The sequence below is a fragment of the Sceloporus undulatus genome, chromosome 5, assembly GCF_019175285.1.
Source record: "Sceloporus undulatus isolate JIND9_A2432 ecotype Alabama chromosome 5, SceUnd_v1.1, whole genome shotgun sequence".
NCBI classification, from domain to species: Eukaryota; Metazoa; Chordata; class Lepidosauria; order Squamata; family Phrynosomatidae; genus Sceloporus; species Sceloporus undulatus.
In genome coordinates this window covers 40,407,921-40,432,909 of record NC_056526.1, presented here as the reverse complement: position 1 = coordinate 40,432,909, position 24,989 = coordinate 40,407,921, and the positions used below count along the sequence as shown (strand labels likewise).

Genomic DNA, 24,989 nt, shown 5'->3' with positions numbered 1-24,989 from the left:
AGTCCCTGGCCATTTTCATATTGTGGATGTCTCTGTTACAGAGGGTGGCCAATGCATTATGAAGAAAAGCTATTTCAGAGTTCCAAATACAGCTTTCATGATAAAGCACAGGGAATCATGTAAGGAATGACTCTTCCTGGCTGATTTCCAGCCAAATCAGAAAGGTCTGACTAAGCATCTCAACATTTCGAACCAGCTCACCAAATCCATAGAGATTAGCCCTCACTGCAAGCAGCAGTGGTGGATTTTGGTTGGATAACCCCCTTAAGAAGCATTTCCACCTCTACTGAAGTCACAAAAGGTCTCAGTATTTGTCTCTTCGCCCTATTCACAGTGCCCTCCTTCTTTTCATCATACGCATCGTGCAGGGAAACAGAAAACGGTTTGAGCAACATTTGTTCCCGATTGATAATTTCAAGGCCATTGCTAAAGTTTTCTGTGACACAGCTGCTTCTCAAATCTTGCTGAATGAACCCTGCTCCAACAATGTGACGTGCTTCCCTTCCCAAAGATGTGGGAAATGGCGTAAGATATTCCAGTGCACTGGATGAGCATTGATAGCATGCCATCAGGCAAGCACCATTAGCAAAAGACAACAATGATGTTAGAACAAATCAGGCATTTCAAGAACTCATGTTTCCTTTCCTCAATTCAACTTGGCACACACAAAAAAAGGCAGGGATAGAGAAGAGACAAAGTTTCAAGGTGTTGAAAAAGATGGTTTTATTCTTGCAAGCTTTTTCAGCATCCTGAGACTTTGTCTCCTCTCTACATCCCTTCTGTTGGATGTTACCAGTTCTCTTTGCTTTTTGTTCTAAAAAAAGAAGGCTAAGGTAAGTAGAATCACATACTACACAATCATCTGAGGTCTGGCCACCCCAATAATTTGCATTCAAGATGGTACATTTCAGACATTTCTTAAAAGAGAAGAAAGCAAAACATATACTGTATATGGATAAATAAAACAATTAATGTGTGAGAACCAGCTCAGATCTGTGTTTATAGATCCACCTTGAATAAAGAATATGGATTCAAGACTATAGGAATGAGAAAATATTGTGCCCAAGAAACTAGCCCCATTCTATTGAACAAAAGGCGCGTTACAGACCGCCCCTTTGAGGCGCCTTACCCCCCCTTTCTCCGGGGTATCGGGGCCTCAGCGGCCAGAACGGCAGCTGCTGAGGCCCCGATCCACCGCTTCTAAGCTGCGGAAAGCGGCAAAAGGCCGCTTCCCGCAGCCTGAAGGGTGTCCTTGGGCTTCAAGTCCAAGGACACCCGCAGTGGTGGGGAGGAGGAGAAAGGGCCGCTTGGCCCCTTTCTCCTTTGCGTCGCTGGGCGCAGCCGTGTGAAGCGCGCCAGCGGCGCAAAACCAGGAAAGGAGCTCTGAAATGGAGCTCCTTCCTGCTCACGCAAAAGGGCACTAAGCACCCTGGTGCGGAGCGATGATCATGTCCACGCTGCCCTTATAGAGGTGGCGCAGTCATGACGTGTCATGCGGCCCCCATGTAGATGGGGCGCCGCCATTGTACGGACTCAGTCCGTACTAGGTTAGGGGGTGCGGAAGCACCGCACCTTCCTAACCCTAATACGGACTGACTACGTACTTTCATGGCGGTCTGTAACCCGCCAAAGTCACTATGATATTTTCATTCTGCCTTGACCTTGAATTCCCAGTATTTGCAGCCTAGGTCAGGTGAAAGGACCTCATACTGAATAAAGTAATATCTATTCAGCAGTTTATGGCCACTTCATTTAAAAAGCTAACATTTTCTGCAATCCCTATGTTAGAATTTTTCAAGAATCAAGGCTCTTTTCATGCCAATATTCAGTAAGATAGAGTCGTGTTTGGAAGACTATATATGAAAGATATAAACATGGAAGTCAATAGACCCTATTGTTTAGAAATGGAACTTTTATCCCCACTCAGCCATAGAAACCACATACCCTCAGACAAGCCAAACTCTCTCAGCCTCAAGACAGCATGCAACCCTCGAGAAGGAATAATAACAACATTCCTTTGTTAGTCAACAGCTGCCAGTACTGAGCAGCATAGTGTTTGTGAACATGGAGGATAAAGAACAGGGAAAAGTGATTATAGGTGATAATGTCAGCAAGTAAGAAGTGTTTAGGTGTACGGACTGAGGAAAGATATCTGATAGGAGGAGAAAATATTTCGTATCTGCATGTTCAGGTACCGCAGGGCAAGCTACACCGGATTCTGGTATAAGTTCATAGTATGAACAAAACCGTGCCTCCAAAAAGTAAAACCTATAACTATAACCTATTACTTTAATATAAGCACCTGATTCGTGTAATTCAGGAATATAAGAAGACTGATTACACATTGTCACTTAACATTTAGCACCAGCACAAGGTAAACTACCTGTACTGGCCCAATTCACAGGAATAATGCAGAATGATAACGTATGATCCTTTTCAAGAGATGAGAGCAAACGTAGGCAGTATTCTCAGCTTCAACATCAATAAAAAAATAGACAAAGGGGAAAAAATAGGAGAGAATAGAAAACCTCATGTAGAAAAGGCACAGGGAAAATGTCCTAATTGGAGAGACAGGTCTCATTGCCATGGCAACTCTGAATCACCCCACAGTACGCTAGAACTGACTATTTGTGGTGTAAATGGCTGAACTACTAGGAGAAAAGGGAATTGGGGATGATAGCACTCAAAGATGATAGTAACAACTACTGGTTTCTTTCTCAGGCACTCCCTACCTCGTTTTTATATGAGTGTATTATGTCTGTCCTGCAACATTAGAACCCTGCTTTATACCTGCTTATCACATTGTCAAGTTTGTCCGTTTCCAGAACATGCTCAAAAATATAAGAACAGAGACAATGGAAGAAGAGAGAAAAAACACATTCTCTAATACCTTTTTTTTTTCAACAAGTGAGACAGTTATAGACCAAATAATGGAGAGGCTAGCAGATGCTGGAAAGGATATGGCAAGAAATTAAAGGCTGCACTTTATAGTTTATTTAGACATTTCTCCAAATTGTCTAAATAGGAAAATAGAAATAAACAATGGTGAGCCCACCCTGCTCTCACTGTTCGTCCTTCAGAAGGAACAGATCTGAGCCTCTGTTTTGACTTAGAACTTATCACAGCAAGCTTGTAAGGCACAATTGTGTTAGCATAAGAGATGCACAATTATGTTAGTATAGGAGAGCAGGACATTTATTATTGTACAACTCTTCCTAATTGCCATGGTGTGCTCTGTCCCAGCAGGATCAACACCCATTCACACCACATGATGGCAAGCATATTGGAACTGTTTCAGAGGAACTGATACGCATGGATCAAAAGTGGGATATCTTGCTAAGCATCAGGGAGTGTTTCACAGTCACTTTAGTCTTCTTTGCAATCCGTTCAGGTAGGTCTTGGAAAGTGTTGCTTTGGTGAACATCAACCTAAGAGATCACATTTTTTCAATACTACAGACATGAATGGCAATAATAATCAAGGAGTAGAGAATGAATTTGCGTCAGCAATCAATGATTCAAAGGTAAGGTTTCTCCTCTGAAAAAATAGTCAATGGAATTGACTGTAGGGTGGTTTCAAACTCATTACTAACCAAGGGAGCCAGTTTTGTCAAAATGACTCCATGGTCATGTGGCCAGCATAACTAAATGTCCAGGCACAACAAACATGTACCTTCCAACCAAAGTGTACCTATTTACACTTGCACTTTACAGCCTTCAACTTGCTTGGTTGGCAAAGGCTGAAACTAGTGACAGGAGCCACGGGCGCTTGGATCTCAAACTGCCAACCTTCCATCATCAGAGTCAAGCACACTTAACTGCTAAGCCCCCATTTCCCCATGTCAATGATACTCAGTTCTATAATTCCTTTCAGTCACATTCTGAGAAGGTTCATAATCATTACGAAAGTAAGTGATGGCTGGTTAAAGGTAAACAAATTCAAATTAAACGATGAAAGACAGAGTGCTGTTGGTTTAAGAACCCTTGGGGGGGGGGGTTAAAAGATAAAATGTCAGTGTATTTTGGATGGGGCTACGTTCTACTTAAAAGATCATTCATCTTTGAAGTTCTCATGGTCCCTGTCTATTATTAAATGTTCAAGTGTTAGCTATGGCTAGCTTTACTAGATTCAACTGATATGTCAGCTACATTAACTCCTGGTACACTCAGCTCTGGATATGCTTGTACATGCATCTGATCAGATTTCGCAAATGTGTTCTGTGTAGAGATGCTCCTGAAAACCACTCTTGGAACTCCTTTTGAAAAGATGAAGTAGGAGATAATGTTAAAAAAAAATCACAAGTATATCTGAGACAGTGAACCTTGATTATCATTATTATTGGATACACATCATTCAGAGGGTTCACAAATACCTGTGCATGTAATAAAAATAATTTTGTTTTAAATTGTTGTACTTTCATTTTAGTAAGTCTTGTTTACTTCTTATACTAACAAAAGACACAAGAGAGTTTATCTCATAGTATTAGTATTCCAAACCAACTCACATTTTCATGCTATTCTATTCTATATCAAAAAAACTTCCTCTCCTCCATATGAATAGAGTCGTCCAAAACTCACATATACTTTTCCAACTCTACATATCATTGGGGAGAAGTGACCAGAGCTGTATAGTACTACAGCAGGAACAGAACGTCAATAATCTCTAGCATCAGAAGCTCTTCAGTGACACAAACAGACAACTGTGACAGAGCTAGAAGCAAGTAGAGTGGGTGCTGAAATCAACCATCGTCCAAGTGGGAGCAAGAGAAAGACAGAGAGGAGAGAACAGCCTGTTCATAAAACTCACACGATACATATTTTATTGCTTTGAAAAGATTATCTCTCCATTATATTAATTATTCAAATATTGCTTTAAAAATCTCTGTTTTCTTTAGCCTATGAATGACACCAAACTTTGCTCTCCACTTCTCAGCGCTTTAGCTCACCAGCAATACCCTACACCTGGCTAGGGCTGCAAATGTAATATTGTTTAGTATGGAAAACAACAAACTAATTTAACAGTGCTGAATGCTACAACAACCCAATCTCAAAATGGCTGCTCCTTTGCCTCAGTTCTCTGCTCTTCTTCTCTGTTTTTTTTAATTGCTCCTACCTAATAGATTTTTTATCGCACTCCCTTTGGCAAGCCACAGGCAAAATTTTCCCTTGACTCCAGGCACCTTGTGCTGCAACTGCTACTACTATTACTATCTATCTATTCAACAATTAGTCAATCTTTTTTTCACAAGACAAACACCAATGGGTGCATCAACATTGTAGCAATAAGCAGTCTGACACACTTAAGTACTGTACTCCATCCTATGAAATCGTGATTTGTAAGTTTACAAGGACTTAGCCTTCTCTGCCAAAGAGTGCTAGTGTCTCACAAAACTATAAGGATGGACCATGGCAGATAAAGTGGTGTCAAACTGCATTATTTTCTACCAGTGACTGTTTCTTTATTGACTAGTTACATATCAGCTTCAAACCATCTAAGGTAAGGAGATACAAAATTCAATAATTTATTGTTGTTGTGTTGTTGTGTTAACTGCCCTGAGATCCGTCTTGATTCATGACAACCTAGCGGATGAGACATCTCCAAGACTCCCTGTCTCCACTGCTTTGCCCGCTCCTGTAAATTCATATAGAGTCTCTTTAATAGAATCCATCCATCTTGCATGCAGCACCCTCTCTTTCTACTCCCCTCCACCTTTCCTAGCATATATGTTTTCCAAGGATTCATGACTTCTCATGATGTGCTCAAAGTAACAACAGCTCAGTTTTGGCTTCAAGGGTGGCCAATCTGCTCAGGACCTTTATTTGTCTTTATACTATCCACGGAATCCTCAGCACTCTTCTCAGCATGACATCTCAGATAAATTGATTTCTTCCTATCTTATTCTTAACTGTTCAGCCTCATATCCATACATGGGAATAGTGGATACGATGGCTTGTAGATTCTAATGTTGTGCTAAGTTGTAGCTTACATTTTAGGATCTTTCCTTCCATCTTAATCTTCTGATTTCCTGGCGCAGAGATATTCTGCTAGAATTATGGTGTTGTCTGCATATCTTAGATTGTTGATATTCCTTCTCCTGTTTCACTCATCCTTTTTGTTACAAACCTTGTTTCTACAATATTCGCATATAAGTGAACAGGTAGGATGGTAAGATGCAGCCTTGTCGATGCTTTTCATTTGAAAACCATTTTTTCGTGTATTGTTTTGACATAGCTTTTGTTCTGAGTAAGATTCCTCATCAGGACTATCAGATGTGTTGGTACGCCCATGACCTTAAGGATGTTCTATACCTTTTCATGATCTTAGCAGCAAAGGCTTTGCTATAGTCTATAAAGAATGTGCTGCAATTTATCTTGAAATTCCTTGGTGAAATTCAATATAATCCACTCAAACTGCTTTGGCAGTTTATCTCTGCTGGATGGTTCACAACATGCACCTTTTAAAAAAAATTCATATACCAATTATACACAAAACATATTTCCTAATTATTTCCATCTCTTTTTGCAATTTTTTTCACCAAAAGCTGCCTTAAGTCATCCATCATCAGCAGGCTCCGCTTTCTGGCGAGGTGCCAGTAAAACTGTTTAAGGCTTAAATCATCATCATTTTATTCATTATTATTATTATTATTATTATTATTATTATTATTATTATTATTATATAGGTTTTCATGGCTCCTGAACCTTCTCCCCTACCAACAAGGAAAAATTAGTTCACTATTGCCAGGAATACATCAGATTCTATTCCATTGGAACAAGAAAATCTACAACCAGCAGAATATCTGACAAATTTCACTGCCCTGCCTAATCTAAGATACCAAACAGGAATATAAATAATTCTGTTCTTGCAAATTTACAAGCGATTTCTTCTGAAGCAAGCATATTTTTAAAATGTGTGGTTTTCCTGCAGACTACAGAGAGTTTGAGAATCAGCACTGGAACACACGGCTTTATTTAAAGTGTATCTTTGCCAACTCAGGTGAGGTAAGGAAAGTTGGAAGACACTGCATTCATTTGCAAGCCAGCATGGTATAGTGATTTGAATGTTGGACTATGGAGATTAGGGTTAAATTCCCCTTTTGGTCATGGAAACCTACTGAGTAACCTTGAGCAAGTCACTGGAATGCTTCCACACTCAGCCTCAGAACAAATCTTGTCAGGGGAACTCCATGATAGAGTTACCATAGATTGGAAATGACTTGAAGACACACAACAACAAGAAGAAGCTCATTTGCAGACATCCTCTCTATCATGAAGCAATGAAAATGTTTGCTCAAAGAAAATAAACAAATGTTCTAGGCAGCATTTTGTTTTATGTATATTTAATTATAGACTGAAGAGCTAACCTTTGTATTGGACATACACACTAAACTACCTAGACTACATTTGCTTCAGTAGTTACTTTTAATTTTTGGAAAATAATCCTTCCAAACCCAATGTACTTTTTAAAATACAGACTCAGTCTATCCAAGAGGGCAGTAATTAGTAATGGCTGTGTTATGAATACAGTTCAGCAACAACTTCACTGAACATTGCCCCTTCAACACTGGTTATTACTAATAATTTAAAGTATCTTTTCCCACTAGCCTAAGCTAGAGGAACAAAAAAGAAGGAATAACTAAGCAAAATTCATGCCACTGCTACTTAATAAAATGCCAATGTATTATTCAAGAGAGTGTCTATATTTTATAGCTGCTGCACAGGGGGAGCCATCAGCTTGCTTCTGGCTTTTCGGAAGCATAAGACACATTGCAACAGTTTCCCACCCTCTAAACATTGCAGACATACATCCAGAGAAATGGACATGGATGCAAGCAGATACACATAAGTAATGAATGCTGCTTGTCATACAGATTTAACAACCGAGAAAGAGCCAAGGTGGCTACAATACATTAGCACTGCTCCCAAGTGGCATATGGTCTCAGTGTTCAGTTGTGGCCAGCGCTATTTCCAGACTGTTTTGCTTCCCAAGTGAAACTTGTTAGCTAAAACCACCATTTACAGATAAGAACAATCAGACTATAAATCTAGTCTAAACAAATGGTTTGCAGCAAAGGTCAGAGAATGAGTCTACTGTTTATAATAAAGGAAGAAACATTATAGAACCTGATTTTTCACCAAGACACCAATAGTTGCCAAAATTCAGTTTGCCAAAAAAAAAAGGGGGGGGATTCTCACTAACAAATATAGTGAAAGTAATATCTCTAGGTATCACGTCCACCTATTATTTAAAGCGGTTCTATATTCAAGCATGTTCTGGCATTAACCACTCTGCACGGTGCACAAATACCTAATTAACGGACCATAAAGTGCCTTGTTAAATCTAAATTGAGGCATCAGTTCATGATTGAGGGGAAATCACATTTCAGTCAGGGCAACGATTTGACTCTGTCTAAATAGACAGGGGAAGGCTCACCAAGGTGAAATGTAATAATCCACTCATCAGGAAGTGAACCATATTTGATATTTAAGAGAGAGAGAAAATATGAATTCTTGAGAAAACCATCCACATATATATGAATATAGCGATGTTCCCACATTGCAGAAATAATCCAATTTAACACCATTTTAATTACCATGGCTCAATACTATGGAATTCTTGGAATTGTAGTTTTGAGAGATATTTAGCTTTCACTGTTGGAGAGCTTTGGTGGCATAACAAACTACTACTCCCAGAACTCCATAGCACTGAGCTATGGTTGTTAAACATTTGTCAAACTGGATTATTTCTGCAGTGCAGATGTAGCCTTGGTGATCACAACATAAATCTACTGAAGGCTACTATCTTCATTTCCCTCCTCTTTTTTCCATCTTCAGTAGAATCAGTTATTTCTCTTAGATTTGCAGTCTAGTACTTTTCTCAGTAATATATGGCTACAAATAAGATTACTATCTCCTGTGACACATTGAAAGAAAGGAAGATAGCAGAGAAGACTTGAAACATTTAGAATCACCTCTTTGACTACAAGCTGACTGAAGATGCTACAATACCAAGGGAAAAAGATACCCACCTTTTCAGACTAAGCCCCAACACTAAAGTTTCTCAAACATAAAAAAAATATACTCAGTATGGTTCTTCCTTCTGGAACAAAATAAAAAGAAGGAAATAGTAGAAAGCTATCCCTGGGGGGTTTGCATTTATTTAATTTTCCTAGATCAAATTTCCATTTGGTTTCTGCTTCAATATTACCTTTTTCAAACTAGATCTTTTTGTTCCTGGTGCCAAGGATGCCACCAGCTGGAAGTCACTCTGTGGCATGAAGATGCCACTGTGCTGCACAACTAATCAGATCGAGATGCACAGTAACATAACATTGAATCACAGTCAATTAAGAAAGAACATACGCTTCCTGGAAAATCATTACCCTCACTCTGAATGGGCACACAGTACTTCTGCTTCATTGCCAAAAGATATTGCACCACTTGAAAGAAGATAAAATGGTGATCTATTGAACCTGACATGCAGAGACTTGGTAATCATTGTGACTGATAAAACATTAATTATCATGAGAAAACAGGGCATTGATTAAAAAGAACAGGTTTACCAAATACTTTTAAGCTATTCCAGAGCATTTATTCTGTTAAAGACAAATCTCCAAATAAACTCTTCTCTATCAAGCAAAAGAAAAATTGGATTAGGGTGCCAGTGCAGAGTTAGAGGTTTGGGAGGTGCCTTTTTCCCTCCTCCCCTCCTTTCCTTCTACACTCTTTATCATATAATAATGACTGGCTAATAGACAATAAACTTAAACAGCTTTTGTTTGTGCTCCAAGCAATATAGTTAAAGGAACTGTTGGGAAATGTGTCTCTCTACCTTTCTCAAGAACAACAACCTGATTGGCAAGGCAGAAGTGGAACAACAACCCATATCCACACATAGCCACATACTCTTACTGGGAAAAACAGAAACATGTTAAATCGTTTTATTCTTGTAAAACTTATAGAAGTAGCTTTACAATAATTGTTCATAATTACGTACATGGTGAAGCAGACAGAGGAAAGAAAAAATGGATGCAGGTGAGTGATGCAGGAAAAGGGTAAGCGTGGAAAACAAAAATGAAGTCACCATAAATATATATTCTCTCTAAACACCAACAGAGTAACATACAAACAGCAATGTAAGCATGCAGAGGCTTGTAATTCGAACAAGAAAATTGCAACTTTCTATACGATCTGATGAAGATAAACATACAGTTCATCAGCTGGCCCTCCAGATCCACAGAGGTTTGGTTCCAGAACCCACTGTAGATGTGAAAAAAATACAAATAACCATGCCCCATATTATTAAATGGCAGCAACATGAATGCACAAACTTCAGTGAGGCCCCATTCCCACTCCCTCATTTGCCCTGGATAGAACTGGACAGATCCGGGTCCCCTCATATCGAATCTGCTCGGAAAGAAGAGCCCACTACACTTTATCTTGATCGTTGCAATTTGCCTCCTCTGTTGTCAATCAAATTCACTTCCGCTTTTGTCAAAGGTGACATATCCTATAGACATTGGCCAACCGAATGGGTGCTTTCCCCCCTCCTTTTTAAAAAAAAACTGGCAGCAGTGTGTGCATATTCTGTCAACTTGTCAAATTTAAAAACCTCCATGTGTATGTGTGTGCTGTTGTGTGTATTTGCCAAATTATGGCAACCCTAAAACGACCCTATCCTCAGGTTTTCTTGGCAAGATTGGTTCTGAGGAGATTTGCTATTGCCTTTCCCCTGAGGCTGAGAGAGTGTGACTCCCCCAAAGTCATGGGTTTCCACAGCCTTCCCTCTGAATGCTTCCCCTTCGCTTCCAGCCCAGCATATCCTCCTCTTTGGAACCTCTTCCCTTCCCTTCAAGCCCAATAATCTATCATAATAATAATAATAATTCCTCACCTCAGAATGCCATCTCTGCATCCTCTTTCTTTGCTTTCCCTTTGATTGCCACTCCAGAATGCCTTACATACACATATACATATGTTGCAAAAACATTCACACATTGTATCAATTTGCCAAATTTAAAAGGAAACACATTTGCATATTCTGTCACACACACTCAAAAAAAATTTTTTTTTAAAAATCCACTTGCAAAGTGAGGTGCCATGCCAGCAGCAAGCAAATGAAAGGGAAATGTAGCACAAGCAGACACATTCTATCAGTATGTATCAACCTGTAGAAAAAGCATTCGCATAATCTGTCAAAAATAAAAATACAAAAGAGAGAGAGAGAGAGAGAAAGCTGCTTGTGAGTGAGGAGCCATGTTCTGCCCTCTGCCCTCTCTCTGACCGAAATCTCTCCCCTGAACTTGACCTGATCACGACCAGGGCCAAGTTCACATTTGCCAGCACCCAGTTTTTCTCAATAGTTTCAAGAAATGCTCCGCTTTCAAAAGACCCATGCCAAGGGGGATTTGCCCCTGAACGGGTGTGCAAAACTCAAATTCAAGTGTAAAAAAACCAGCATCAGTATGAACTTCCCGCTTTTAATCCAGTTTCTGAACCAGGGTAAAAGGTAGTCTGAACGGCCCCTGAGTTCATATTGCTGCCATTTAATAATATGGGGCATGACAATCCACAAATGATCATATTCACTGATCCAAAGTCTGTGGATCCAAAGGGTAATCTGGCTATAAATTGTACCAAATATCTCATCATCATAAACAATTATGATTAATCTGTTTCAGTAAATGGAGCAGACAATTTTGATTAGTTGATTTTGCAAAGAAAAGAGCAGTTGCTCCCTTCTGCCTTCTTTATATTCCACCTCCCATTTCTTCCACTCATCCCTTCTTCATGAGTCTTCAGCAAGCAGTTTGCTACCAAAGTTGAGCTTGTAATGCAAAGAACTGTTTTAAATGAGTAATTAAATCATGCCTGTAATTACTCTGTAAGCTTCTAAATAATTTAGACCTGCATACATTCCCTCTCCAGAAATCAGAAAGGGAAGTAGTACAAAGAGACAAATGCAAAGAAAGAAACCAACAAGAAAATAAAAAAGGATAACACATTTATACAACACTTTGCATTTACAAAGTAGTATACAAACACTAAATACTGTATATATGCATGTAAAAGTCTAGAAATTTTAGTCAAAAAATTGACCCAAAAATCTGGGTCAACTTATCCACGGGTCAATGTAAGTACTGAACTTTAACTCTTATTTTTAAAAAGAACCATCCCCTGGTGAAAGAAAAGAGCATAATCTGTCCTGGACGCACTGAACCCCCCCCCCCCCCCCGTGCTTCCTCATCTATTCAGCATTTAGTACAGTGGACCCTTGTTATCCACTGGGGTTTGGTTCCAGGATCCCTCATGGATAACAAAATCCGTGGATGCTCAAGTCCCATTGAATACAATGGAATAGCAAAATGGTGTCCCTTATATAAAATGGCAAAATCAAGGTTTGCTATTTGAAATTTATACTTTTTTGGAATATTTTCAAGCCATTGAAAAAATCTGTGGATAAGGAGCGCCAACTGTATGAGCACAAAGAGTTATATTTCCTGGAATCCTTAAACGTTTTTTGGCATTGTTTTCCTTAGCTTCATCCTTTAGATCCTTTGCTACATGCCCTTAAGTTTTACCCTAAACTTATCCTTGGGTCATATCAAAATCCATTATTTTGGCCCAAAACTTGCCCTCATACCCTGTAACCCCACCCACCCATCTCTGATTAGTTTATTTAAATTATGATTTTGATGTTAAATGTGTTTAAATGATGTTTTAGGAGAGGGAAGGAAAAAGTGGGATCCTGATGGAGAGGCGGGATAAAAATAAAGTTTTTATTATTATTTATTATAACTGAAAGAAAGAATTTGGGAGCATGAGCTTTTGTAGACACCAGTTTACATCCTCGAATGCTTTTGGTGGAGTGGAAGCCAGAGACAGACAGACAGACAGACAGACAGATATATGCCATAGGTATGTGAGAATGAAGATTGAAATTCAAAATCCTTTGGGTATGGAAATGAAGAAGCAAGACCAGTTTTAACGATGATCCCCATCCACAAAAAAGGAAACACAAAGGACTGTAGTAACTATAGGGCCATAGCACTAATCTCCCACGCAAGCAAAATTATGTTCAAACTTCTGCAGCATAGACTCCAACCATACATGGAGAGAGAAATCCCAGAGGGCCAAGCAAGGTTCAGGAAAGGGTTCAGAGGCACTAGGGACCACATTGCCAACATACAATGGCTAATGGAGTGCACCAGGGAATTCCAAAAGAAAATCAACATATACTTTATAGACTATAGCAAAGGCTTTGACTGCATAGATCACAAAAGGCTATGGAATGTGCTTAAAGACAAGGGAGTGCCAACATATCAGAATGTCCTGATGAGGAATTTGTACTCAGGACAAAAGGCTACTGTTAGAACAGAATATAGAGAAACAGAATGGTTCCCAATTGGCAAAGGGGTCAGACAAGGCTACATCTTATCAGCCTACCTGTTCAACTTATATGCAGACTATATTGTAAGAAAAAGAGGCTTGGACAAAGAAGGAGGAGGAGGAAGGAATATCAACATTCTAAGATATGCAGATAACACCATACTACTAGCATAAAAACTTCCAGACTTGGAGCAACTACTAAGAAAGATCAAGGAAGAAAGTGCAAAGGCAGGCTTACTGTAGAACATAAATAAAACAAAAATAATGACAATGGAAAAACTAGACAAATTCAACCTAGACAATTAAGAAATAGAAGTGGTAAAAGAGTTCTCATACCTGGGATCAAATGTTGATAAAACTGAGGACTGCAGCCAGGAAATTAGAAGAAGATTAAGAACGGGGAGAGTGGCTATGAAGGAACTAGAAAAGATTCTAAAATGCAAAGCTATACCAAAAAACAAACAAACAAACGAGTCCTACAGAGATCAAGCCAGAGATCTCTCTGGAAGCCAAAATGACAAAACTGAGGCCTGTCATACTTTGGGCACATCATGAGAAGGGAGGACTCAATGGAAAAAAATAATAATGCTAGGAAATGTGGGGGAAAGTAGAAAGAGAGGAAGGCCACATGCTAGATGGGTGGATTCTATTAAGGAGATCATAGATATGTATTTATAGGACCTAAGCAGAGCAGTGGAGGACAGGAGCTGCTATAGACCATAGTCAGCTACAACCACAAAGGCCACAAAATTACAGACAAGGTGGAGAGCTGTCATGCAACTCATGCTTTCGAGGTATTAAGGATCTTCTTAGGCTTATTTAAAAGTAGGGAGAGTTAGAAAAGGATACTATCATCTCCCTCATAAATATATAAGAAGTTTAAGTGGGGATGTCAGAATGTTTTTGCTTGCTTCTTATCACCCTCCGGAAGCTTAAAAGTTATGTTTAAGGCTTCACTAAGCAGACATCCTGATTTTACCAGCATTGTCTGGTGAATCTGATGAATTGTTATTTGGGATGCTAAAACTACTGTAGTTGCTTTTTCTCTTTCCATTCCATCCCACTTGTAAGTTTATAACTCTCTTGTGCATGAATGATGCCAACAGAGAAACTATTGCATAGTGACCAGAGTATGAGGAAGGATTATGCTGTAGAAGCAGTACTTGGCATTCCAAGCTGTAGATAGACTGAAGATCTTAGTAGTGTCAACTTTGGCAGGTCGTGCCATAAAAGTGGTTTGTTGTTTTTCTTTTTCTCTTTTATGTTACTGGTTATGTTTATATTTTAATAGAATTGCTGGATTTGACTACAATTATGTCTAGGCAGTATTACAAACCTGATGTAATAAGTACGAGGGGCTTGTTGGTAAAGCATGATGGGATTTGTGAGATTGTGGGATGGGATTGACTGGCTGGGTAATGAACAGATGTGGGAAGGGTGTTAGTACTAACTTTCACTAAGGTCAGTCTCATGGGAAACTTAGAAGGGAAATGTGTCAAAAGGAGATAAACAAAAGTGAATACAGGAATGTTTTAGTTTCTGAGCAAATGAGGGGAAAGCCTGAGAATGTATGGGTGGTGCATTGCTTGCAACTGGAGATTATGGCAGTTCTACCTACAGAAGTCAAGGTGATAACTTCTTTTGTTCCAGAAATAAAGTTTTGCTGTTCACATACAGACAACTGATTTTCTGAACTGAAGAAAGTAAGCAAATAGGCAAGAATGCAATACATGACATGCATGCAAGGTAAGTCGAATGTGAGATATTAGGAGAATACACTATGGGAGACAAAATCACACTTGGCCAGAGGTACCCATGTCAGAGAACAGATAACCTGATAGTTTGGTCTAAGACTGATTAGTCTGGTACTTACTGAGGGCTGAAATGCTGCTATAGTCATAAGCTGCTTTTCCTTGAAAGAAATCAGTTCTCAGAATGCTATCCTCTTTTTCTGCCATATATAGCAAGACGGTTTTCCCCCCTATTGTCTCTGCTGATATTTCAAAGAAAAGATCCCACAGAACTGGAGGGGGTCATTTTGGGGAGGATAAGTAGTATCTAGAGATCCTGGTGAATGGTATTTATCAGGTCTAGGGAATGAAAAAGCATGGTCCTATGGAATACATTCTCATTGTCAACTGTAATAGTCTTTAAAGGATTTATTACTGGCTATTTTCCATGTTGACCCAAGGAAAGTTGCCATGCCACTCCATTATCTAAGTCCTTGACATTCAATAAGTGTCTAACTCAAGGTCCTCAGCCAAGCCCATGACAGTATCTGAAGTTCTGAGTCCCATTGTGAAGTAAATGTGAGGAAGGGAATCTTAAGAGAGAGAGAAACTGCAACAGCAACTTCCTACTTGTGGTATTTAGAGGTATTCATTGAGTCCAATCATATTAGCTATTCTCTTATTACTTGAGTTTTGAAGAAGACACTGAATTTCCTTCCTAACTCTTTGACTTGCCCATCCCATTTTAAATGGCAGCAGCATTTTGTATGTTAATTATTTCATTTTTATGCTTTCTCACATGGCCTCTTCTGGAACTACTAAAATTACACAAAGTTCTGATCAATTCATAATATGCAGGAGCATATTTTAAAAATTATTTATCTGTGTAAGTATTTATTAGCCACTGCTGATGCTTAAAAACAAATGCTCCTTCAAAATAAGGAGTACCAAGCATGGAGGACCGCACTATCCCTTCTCCCCATAAGTATAACTTTTAGACAAATTGCAGCACACTCTAGATCTTAATCTTCACAGAATGTAAAATAATCCAGCAGCATCACAGATGACATTAATATACTGAAATTACCATTTTATAACTTCATATAAAATAATACTTTTCTGTGGCAGCTCCTTATGTAGCCTGCCTTCCACTCTGTTTCCACTGTACTCCTGCTACAGCACAACTTCTTCTTCCTCCTGGTAGTACATATACTTTGTGTACTGGATTATACTTAAAAGTCTTTTAAACTGTTCCTTGCCCTGATTTCTGAAGCTGTTTTGTTTTGTTTCATTTTGTTTTGAAAGTTTATGGGCATGCAGAGTCAAGTGACAATAAAAATATGCACATTATATTCTTAATTAAAAATATATATATTTCTTGGGTCATAAGAAACAATGCATTATGGCCAGGAATCCAACTGGGTAGTCTACCTAGTTCTCACTACTTCTGCCAGTGTCAACAACCATCCCCCATGTACTCTAAAAATATTCTCAAGATACTTGCCCAACCATCTAAAGCAGGTGGGGGGGGGGGGTCATAGAACACAGGACCCTAGAGTTCTAGGGAACCTTGGTTTAAAAACTACACCTGGACCTTGTCTGTACAGGCCAAAAGGTCCATTCCCCCCTCCTGTTCTTGCGTTGTCCTGTTTGGACAATGTATGGCCCAAATCCCTGTTCTGGTTTGAGCAGTCAAGCGGATGTCCAGCATCTTCCGCACCAGAAAGGTTAAAATGAAGTTTAAAAACTTACCTGTTGGTCCAATTCTTCTAGGAACATCCAGAGGCCTCCATTTCCATGCCACAGCAGCTGTCTGCACAGGCAAGCCAATGGGACATCCAAGGTGTCCACTGCCACAATGGATCACTTGAGATCAGAATAAAGCACCCTGCATGTGACCTCAACAGTGAGCAACCCCCAAGCAACAGCAACTGCAGCAAGGAAATGGAGGGTGAGGTAACCAGGGCAGGTCTGAATAGTTGTGGGGCCAGGATATTCTGGACTGCCCCTTGATTTTCCTGGACAGTGCAGCCAAGGCCTAGGTCAACTTGATATTTCAAGTACTATACTACACAGACCTGGCTCACTTAATTGAAAACAAGGCATGATTTATTTCACAAATGTGAGTGAGTATGTCATTTCACCTCAATCTCCCCTGAGCCTGTTTCTTACTAGTAGGTAAAGGTATTCCCCGTTGACAAGGCTGTCAAGTCATACGGGGCGGTGCTCATCTCCATTACTAAGCCAAAGTGCTAACGTTGTCAGAAACTACTCTGTGATCATGTGGCCAGCATGATTGCACAGAACACTGTTTATCTTTCCACTGGAGTGGTACCTATTTATCTACTTGCATTTGCATGCTTTCGAACTGCTAGGTTAGCAGAAGCTGAGACTACTGATGGGAGCTTACCCCATCATGCGGCACCTGGGCCTTGAACTGCCAACCTGCTGATCTTGCAACCAATAGAGTCAGCATCTTAACCTCTTGAACCACTGCATTCCTAGTATTCCTCATCAAAATCAACAGGCAGCATGAAATATTACAATAATATTTCATATTCAGAAAGGCAGACGTGAAAAAGAATCCGTCTTGAGAAACGTATGCATTTAACAGCATTCTCTTGCTTGGTTTGGTAACTGGAAATTCTACTCATTATTTATTTAGTAGCTGAAAATGGCCTATCACATACAGTGGATTTAAGTTCCTTACAAAGAAAGTCATGACAATTGGCATCTAGCCTGAAAATTGCCCTACTGCTATACAGACTATGCCTTGACATAGTATTAGAGCAAACTGAGGGGGATTACAAACCGCCACTTACGACCCGCTCCGTGCGTGCTAGAGTTAGGAAGGGGCATAGTAAGGTTAGGAAGAGTCGCCCCTTCCTAACCAGCCCCAACACGTGCGGAGCACGTCGTAAATGGCAGCGCTCATCCACATGGGCGCCTCCATTTTGACATCTTGGACACATAGCATCCAGACGTGTCGTGGAAAAAGTGATGCCGTGAGGGCGCACTTCACCCCTCGCAGCGCCACTCCCGCATTTTGAAAAGGAGCGCCATTTTGGCGCTCCTTTTTCGCTGCACTGGGAAGCCTCGCGGTCTGGCCGCTGGGGCTTCTCTCCGCAGCGAATGGCGGTGGCGGGAGAATGGCCGCTTGAGGGCGATCTGTAACCCGCCATAATAAAAGAAAAGAAAAGTTTTCTCTGGGCTTCTTTAATCAAGGAATATAAGGCGCGTTACAGACTGCTGAAAAGCGGCGGCCTGCACCTGCCCCTTTCCCCGCCGGATCGGGGCCTCAGTGGCTGAGGCCCCGATCCGCCGCTTTCCGGGCCGCGAGGAATGGGCAATAGGCCGCTTCCCCACAGCCTGAAAAGGGGTGTACTTGAGGCTTCAAGCCCCAAGGACACCCCGCGGCAGCAGGGAGGAGGAGAAAGGGGCTGCTTGGCCCCTTTCTCCTCTGCGTCACTGGGCGCAGCCATCTAAAGGCTGTGCCCAGCGACGCAAACCTGGAAGGAGCTCTGAAACGGAGCTCCTTCCAGGGCCACGGAAAGGGCGCACTAAGCGCCCTCGCACGGCCCCACTACGTAACAACCACACCACCTCGTTTGGAGGTGGTGCAGTCGTGACGTAGTCATGGCGGCGGCCGTGCGGAATGGCCGCTGCCATTTTGTACGTGCTGAGCACGTACTAGGGTAGGGGGAGTGCGGAAGCGCCACCGCTTCCTAACCCTACTACGTACTCAGCAGGTACTTTAAGGCCCGTCTGTAACGGGCCATCGTAACATAACTTCTCTGGAGTATACATTATGATCATACATCTATGCCAGGATACCTTTGGACAATTTGCATGCTTCGTTTGAGAAGGCCCTAAAGCTGTCTTATAGTACAGTGACAATGTAAAGGATCCCTAATAGACAACTAAATCTGCACTTGAATAAAACGGCATCTGGTTGAAGAAGGTCTTGTCTCCATGCCTTCAGTTTAGTTATACAGAATTTCAACCTAATGCTATGATTATAATATAGAACAACAGGATAACTGTTACACTCCTTTTTAAAAAACAAAACCTTTATTTTCTTTTTTCATAGCTGCAGTCACACATATACCAATCTGCACATTCCAGCTACTCTATTCCCGATCCTCACCTCTTCACCCCACAATGGAATAGCAATAGTATGTACATTTCTATACCACTTAATAGTGAACTCAGCATTCTCTAGGCAGTTTACAATCTGTAAGCCAATTCTCCCCACAAGCTAGGTACTCATTTTACCAACCTGTAAAAGGATGAAAGGCTGAGTCAATCTTGGAGCCCTGGGATCAAACTCACAACATTGTGGCTGCAGTATTGGCATTTAACTATTGCGCCAGAACTCCTTCTATCTCCTACCTAAATGAATTCTTGGGGCCCACTTTCCCTTCATCTGTCAGTAGCTAGTTCAGTAGCCATTCATAGCTTCTCTTACAGGGAAAACCATATCCAGGAAGAGTTTTACCCCAGTAAGTCACTTTCCAATCTGGTGGGATATATCTTACATCTGTTAAACCTGCTTAACCCAGACAGCAGATGAACATGAGCTTATACAATGAGCACATCTAGAAGAGAGAAGATTGGCTTCATCTCTTTCCATGGCTCCATGAGGTTACAATCTCCCAATGGAGATAACCAAGGCCAAGTATCCAGTTGCTGGAGCTACTTCTGCTTTTGCCTCTCTTAAAGATGTGCCATTCATAGAGAGATCCTGTAGTTCAGTAGTTTCCAACCTTTTGCATCCCCCACATGCCTAGAAAATGTTTGATTAATGTTCACACCCCTTAGAAAAGTAATATATTTGAAGATGAAGAGATCTAATTTCTAATACTTGGGTGAACAAACTGAACTTTAAAAAGTAATTCAGTGCATAAAATGCAAATCTAAATTCAGCAATTGGATTTTGATTTATTCAAGAAAAGAAATGAATGGTGGCTCATCACTCAAGGACACAAGCCACTCTTTGTCGTACTCCCTGCAATTCCATCTTGAAGCACTTGGGCATCTATGGGGACCGCAAGGTGAGAATCCCTGCTGTAGCGCCTTCATCTTTCAGCTACGCAACCCTGATTTTTAATTTTTTTAAAAAAAATTTTTCTGTGCATGTCAGCAAGAAATATTAAATCTAGCGATCATCCTGAGATACTATTTTTCTATTTGTAAGGAGATTTTATCCTGCAGAATAGCATTCAAAAGTGCAATTTCTCCCATGTGCAGCATAAAATAGTACAGCCAAGGAAAAGCTTTACCACTTGATATTCTGGAATGCATACATGAATTCTGTAAGTTAGCAGTGGAGATAAGCCAACTGTTTTGGTTATGAGCAAGTCACTTCATTAATTGGAAACAGATACAGCAAAAGTAATCATTAGATATGTTATGCAGGCGATTGCTAAAAAGACCAAACAATCATTGTTAACTATATTCAAAACACTGGCGAGTAGAGGTTATTTATCATAATGCATATGTAGATTCTAGTCCACTTCGAATGCTTTTTCTAAAATACTGAAATATCATTCTAAATAGCCTATGTACATACAACAGTAACAGAGGATTACAGGAATAGAGGATCGACTATAATGTTTAGCTTCAGTTTAGATAAATGGAAAGTATTCTACAAATGAATCTGGAATGGCATAACAAAGAATGGAGGAGAACTACTTGTATCTAAGTAGACTGTGGGTACAAGGTTTAATGGATCCTAGGCCATGAACAAACTTCATTCTACAGTCCCTCTAATTGTGATACATCATGTAGTATATCTTACATAGTTATCTCAGTCTTAGTTTACTTTAACTACCATAGCTCTGTTCCATGGAATATTGAGATTTATAGTTTTATCAGGTATTTTCCTCCCAGAGAGCTCCAGTGCTGTAGTTTGGGGAGTGGACTAGAACTCTCCAACAGAGTTCTGCAAAACTACAAATTCTAGAGTTCCATAGGATGAGACGATGATAGATAAAGCCATATCAAACTGCAGTGCCTTTGTTGTGCATGATCCAGATAATTTTGGTTGATATCTATGAAATATGGGTGTTCAGTCCTTTTAGCTACATTATCTTTCATCCCATCCAGTTTGGTAATTCTCTGAAAACACAGTTTTAAAATTCTCATCTATACAGAAGATTCAGTGCTGAAAACACTGCTGTAAAGAATCTATGTATACATCCCAAGTGTGGCATTTATGAAGACACTCTGAGTTATTTCTTTTCAAAATCATCATTAAATGTCTTCAAAATTCCCTACAAAAAAGGGTTAGGCTAAAATTATTCAATTTTTTGTTTCTCTTAACAACATGTTTAAATATTTTGCAAGAAAACCAATTTTATTAATATTACTTCCTGAGTTCTGTAAATTTCAGTGCTTAATCATGTAATTTTTCATGGGTTCTTCCATTCAGACACTTCAGATTTGATCATCTTTGTTTTTTAACATTAAAATAAGGCAAAACAAACAAAGCAACTATCTTTTCATGGATTGTGAGGATGGAGGATGGCAAGGAATTCCATGAATGATGTGTAATTGCTACTTTCTCTATTTGGCAGTTGCAGTTTCAGCATTTCAAATTATCAGCATCTTTTCCATGGCTGAATTTCATCCATATTACATATATTCTTTTTAATACATTTATTATTATTATTATTATTATTACATTTCAAATCAATTCTTCATTCTACACTTCTTGGTTGTACAGATCATTTGTTCATTTAATTCTTTAATCAACTAATTCTGAGAATTATTGCCAACACCAGATATTTTAAGGCACCTTCATGCAGACCTGCTGAGCAGTATTCAAACAGGGAAAAGCCATAGAAGATAAGCACGTAGCAGTGAATTATTCACTACACATGCATCCTAAAAGTTTTTCACCCAGGTAAATAGGCAAAAAGTATGGAGTCAAGTACATAGGTGCAATTCTGCATGCCCAATATTTCATTAAAATCTTTTCGGGTGGGACTGTGAATGACAGAAATCATAGCAACTCAGTACAAGGTATGTTTTGCCAAGCACAGGATGGTACTTGTTGCAACATCTTTTTTCATATATACAAATAATCAGGACTTTAATCTTTCAGTGAAAATCTAGCCATATACTAATTTCATCAATGACATTTTCATGTTAGATGGGTAGACTATTTCTAACTTTCAATCTCATGGTCTGGACTGGGACAAGCTATAATTTACCTTATCTGCCATGATCATGGAAGAGCCTCCATGGATTCCTAGAATGGGTGTGAGGGTCTGGGCAGAAATGAAGTCCAGGATCTGTGCAATGGCTTCCTGGTCCGTATCATCAGCAAACACTACACCTTGAACCCTCCGGTCAGACATAATATCACAGATGCGAGTGATGATGCTCTTGGGATCTGTCTCATTCATGGCCACCAGTTCCACACGAGGCACGAGAGAGAGGTGGTGGAAGTCATCTTTCTTGTGGGCATCTGTGATAGCTACTTCGTCAGATGTGCCCACCAAGATGACAGCAATGCCAATGCTGGGGTGGTTCTTTTGGGCCCAGACCCCACCACCTGTTGTTGCTAAGACTGCCAGCATAAGCCAGAACTTTGAAGAGTAGCACTCTGCTCTGGGCCTCATCTTCAGCTCTTGCACTCCCTGAAAATACAAAAATTGAAAGAATTCAGCAATATATACAAGTAAAGCAACAGACTAAGATGGTGCTTCATTAATCAAAGTACCCAATAATTAATCCTCCTTCAGAACATGACTTTGGTAATATAAACTTAAAAGACCATTGGTCCATGTAGCCCAGCACTGTCTACTTTGAGTGGGAGGGACTTTACATGACTTCTAAAAGGGACCAATTCTCAGTATGTTACCTGAGCTTTTTGAAATAGGAAATGTCAGGAAATGAACCCAGGACATTCCACACAATGTACATGTTTTACCAATCTCTTCTCTAATCTGGTATTTAATTTTTAACTGAAGTTCATTAATTTTACTTGTTTCTTCAAAATTAGGGGTGGGGGTTGCTCTACCTTGAAGCTTAATATGATCAGGAAAGGAGGATTAAATGTCAACTGTCAGAAAGGAGATATTTAAACATGTAGTAATTATCTAATTATATGGTTATAATTATGTTGTAATCACTACAGTGTTTTTTATCTCGTTATCACAGTAATAACACAACAAAAAGCAAGTCTGTAGTTGGGGGATTCTGAGAGTTTAAAAAAAAACTTTCCCAAGCTATGACATTCCTCTGATATGTTAAAGATCAACACTTACAGAAAACTATAGCCCACAAAGGCCTGTGGTTTTATATATTTGTTAGTTTTTAAGATGACGTTGAACTCTTTCTTATTTCCCATGCAACAGGCAAAAACATTTGTTGTTCTTTATGTATTCAGTAATGATGAATCATCACTGTTTTCTGGAGTCTATTTGAAATGAGTCTCTTTAGACTTTTACACAGCCACCATCAACCCACTAGTAATATTGGGTTATATTAACCCACCATCAACCACTCTAGTAATAGTGGGTTATAATCCCATCTTCCCAAAGAAGACAGAAGTTTACATCCAACTGTTCTGGAGGACATCAGGTTGATGGAAACTGGTCTCATAGATTATTCCTGAGCATGTGCCCACTTTACGCGCTTTTTATAAAAGACAGAAGATTGGTAGCCTTTGTTAAAGTTCTGTGTCAGTCCCTGAAAATGTTTCCTGAAAAGAATCTATAAACAGGATGTAAGAAGGGGCACTTTTCCCATCAGTTTGTCCAGGTAAGACTATAGCATTTGTGTTTTACTTGAATTTATATGACAATAATGTATTCCTCATAAATGCAAGTCCAATGTCAAGAATTGGTGATGATATATATATATATATATATATATATATACACACACACACATATATACACACACACACACATACTAATACTAATGTTATGTGTAGGGACATCAGCAATCAACAGACTTCATAGCTAGCTAGGAATTTTTCTTCCTAGAATTTTTTACTGATTATCTTTGTTCCTAAAACAGAAAACTGGTAATCTTTGATGAAGTTCTGAGTCAATCCTTGAAAATGCAGGCTTCTTTTTCTAAGACTATAGTGAAGAAGCCCTATGAGATCATCAGTGCCACCTTGCTAGTGCCAGATTACTCCCTACAGGATACTTTAGTGTGCCTTGTTTTAATAACATTGAGCTCTTTTCATCTGCAAAGCATTTCACAAGCAGCAACTAATTAATCCTCTCAGCACCTCGGTAAGGTACATGTCACTATCACTGTCTTCCCAGTCTGAAAATCATAGCAGTGAGGTTTGCTCTGTAAGCCAAGGGCAAAAACAGAAATATTTAGATATCTAGTCTTGTGCTTAAACAACATTACTCTCATTTACTTTAAACAACTAAAATAACTTCAGTACACCTTTCAAATCCATGATCCGACTAGTCTCTCACTTTATGCAGTGTGATCAATAAACCATCCCAAGTGCTAGGATTTCCAAGAGATTACACTAAACTCACTTTTGGCCTTCTTCTGTGTCAGATATTTCCTAAAAAAACTCTCAAGTCAAGATGTAAAATGTTTTGTTTTTATTACAGTTGGCCCTCTATATCCACTGGGTTGTTTTTTAATCCATGGAATCAACCATCCATGGCTTAAAAATATTCAAAGATAAAATAAATTCCAAAAGCAAACTTTGATTTTGCCATTTTATATAAGGGATACCATTTTACTATGCCATTGTATTTAATGGGACTTAAGCATCCACAGATTTTGGTATCCATGGGAGCTCCTGGAACCAAATCCAAGCAGATACCAAGGGCCCACTGTATTTAATCCCATACCTTACCATTACATCCTAGATAAATACAGT

The 24,989-nt window shown here is 39.6% G+C and overlaps 1 protein-coding gene across 1 annotated transcript in view; it reads right to left on the bottom strand.

The window, feature by feature from the left end:
• GRIN2B (glutamate ionotropic receptor NMDA type subunit 2B) overlaps positions 1–24,989 on the bottom strand; it is a 336,121-nt gene that overhangs the window by 254,971 nt on the left and 56,161 nt on the right. The window contains exon 2 of the mRNA XM_042470225.1: positions 22,336–22,764. Coding sequence (XP_042326159.1) covers positions 22,336–22,746 — 411 coding nt within the window. The 5' untranslated portion in view covers positions 22,747–22,764. The remainder of the gene's footprint in view (positions 1–22,335; positions 22,765–24,989) is intronic.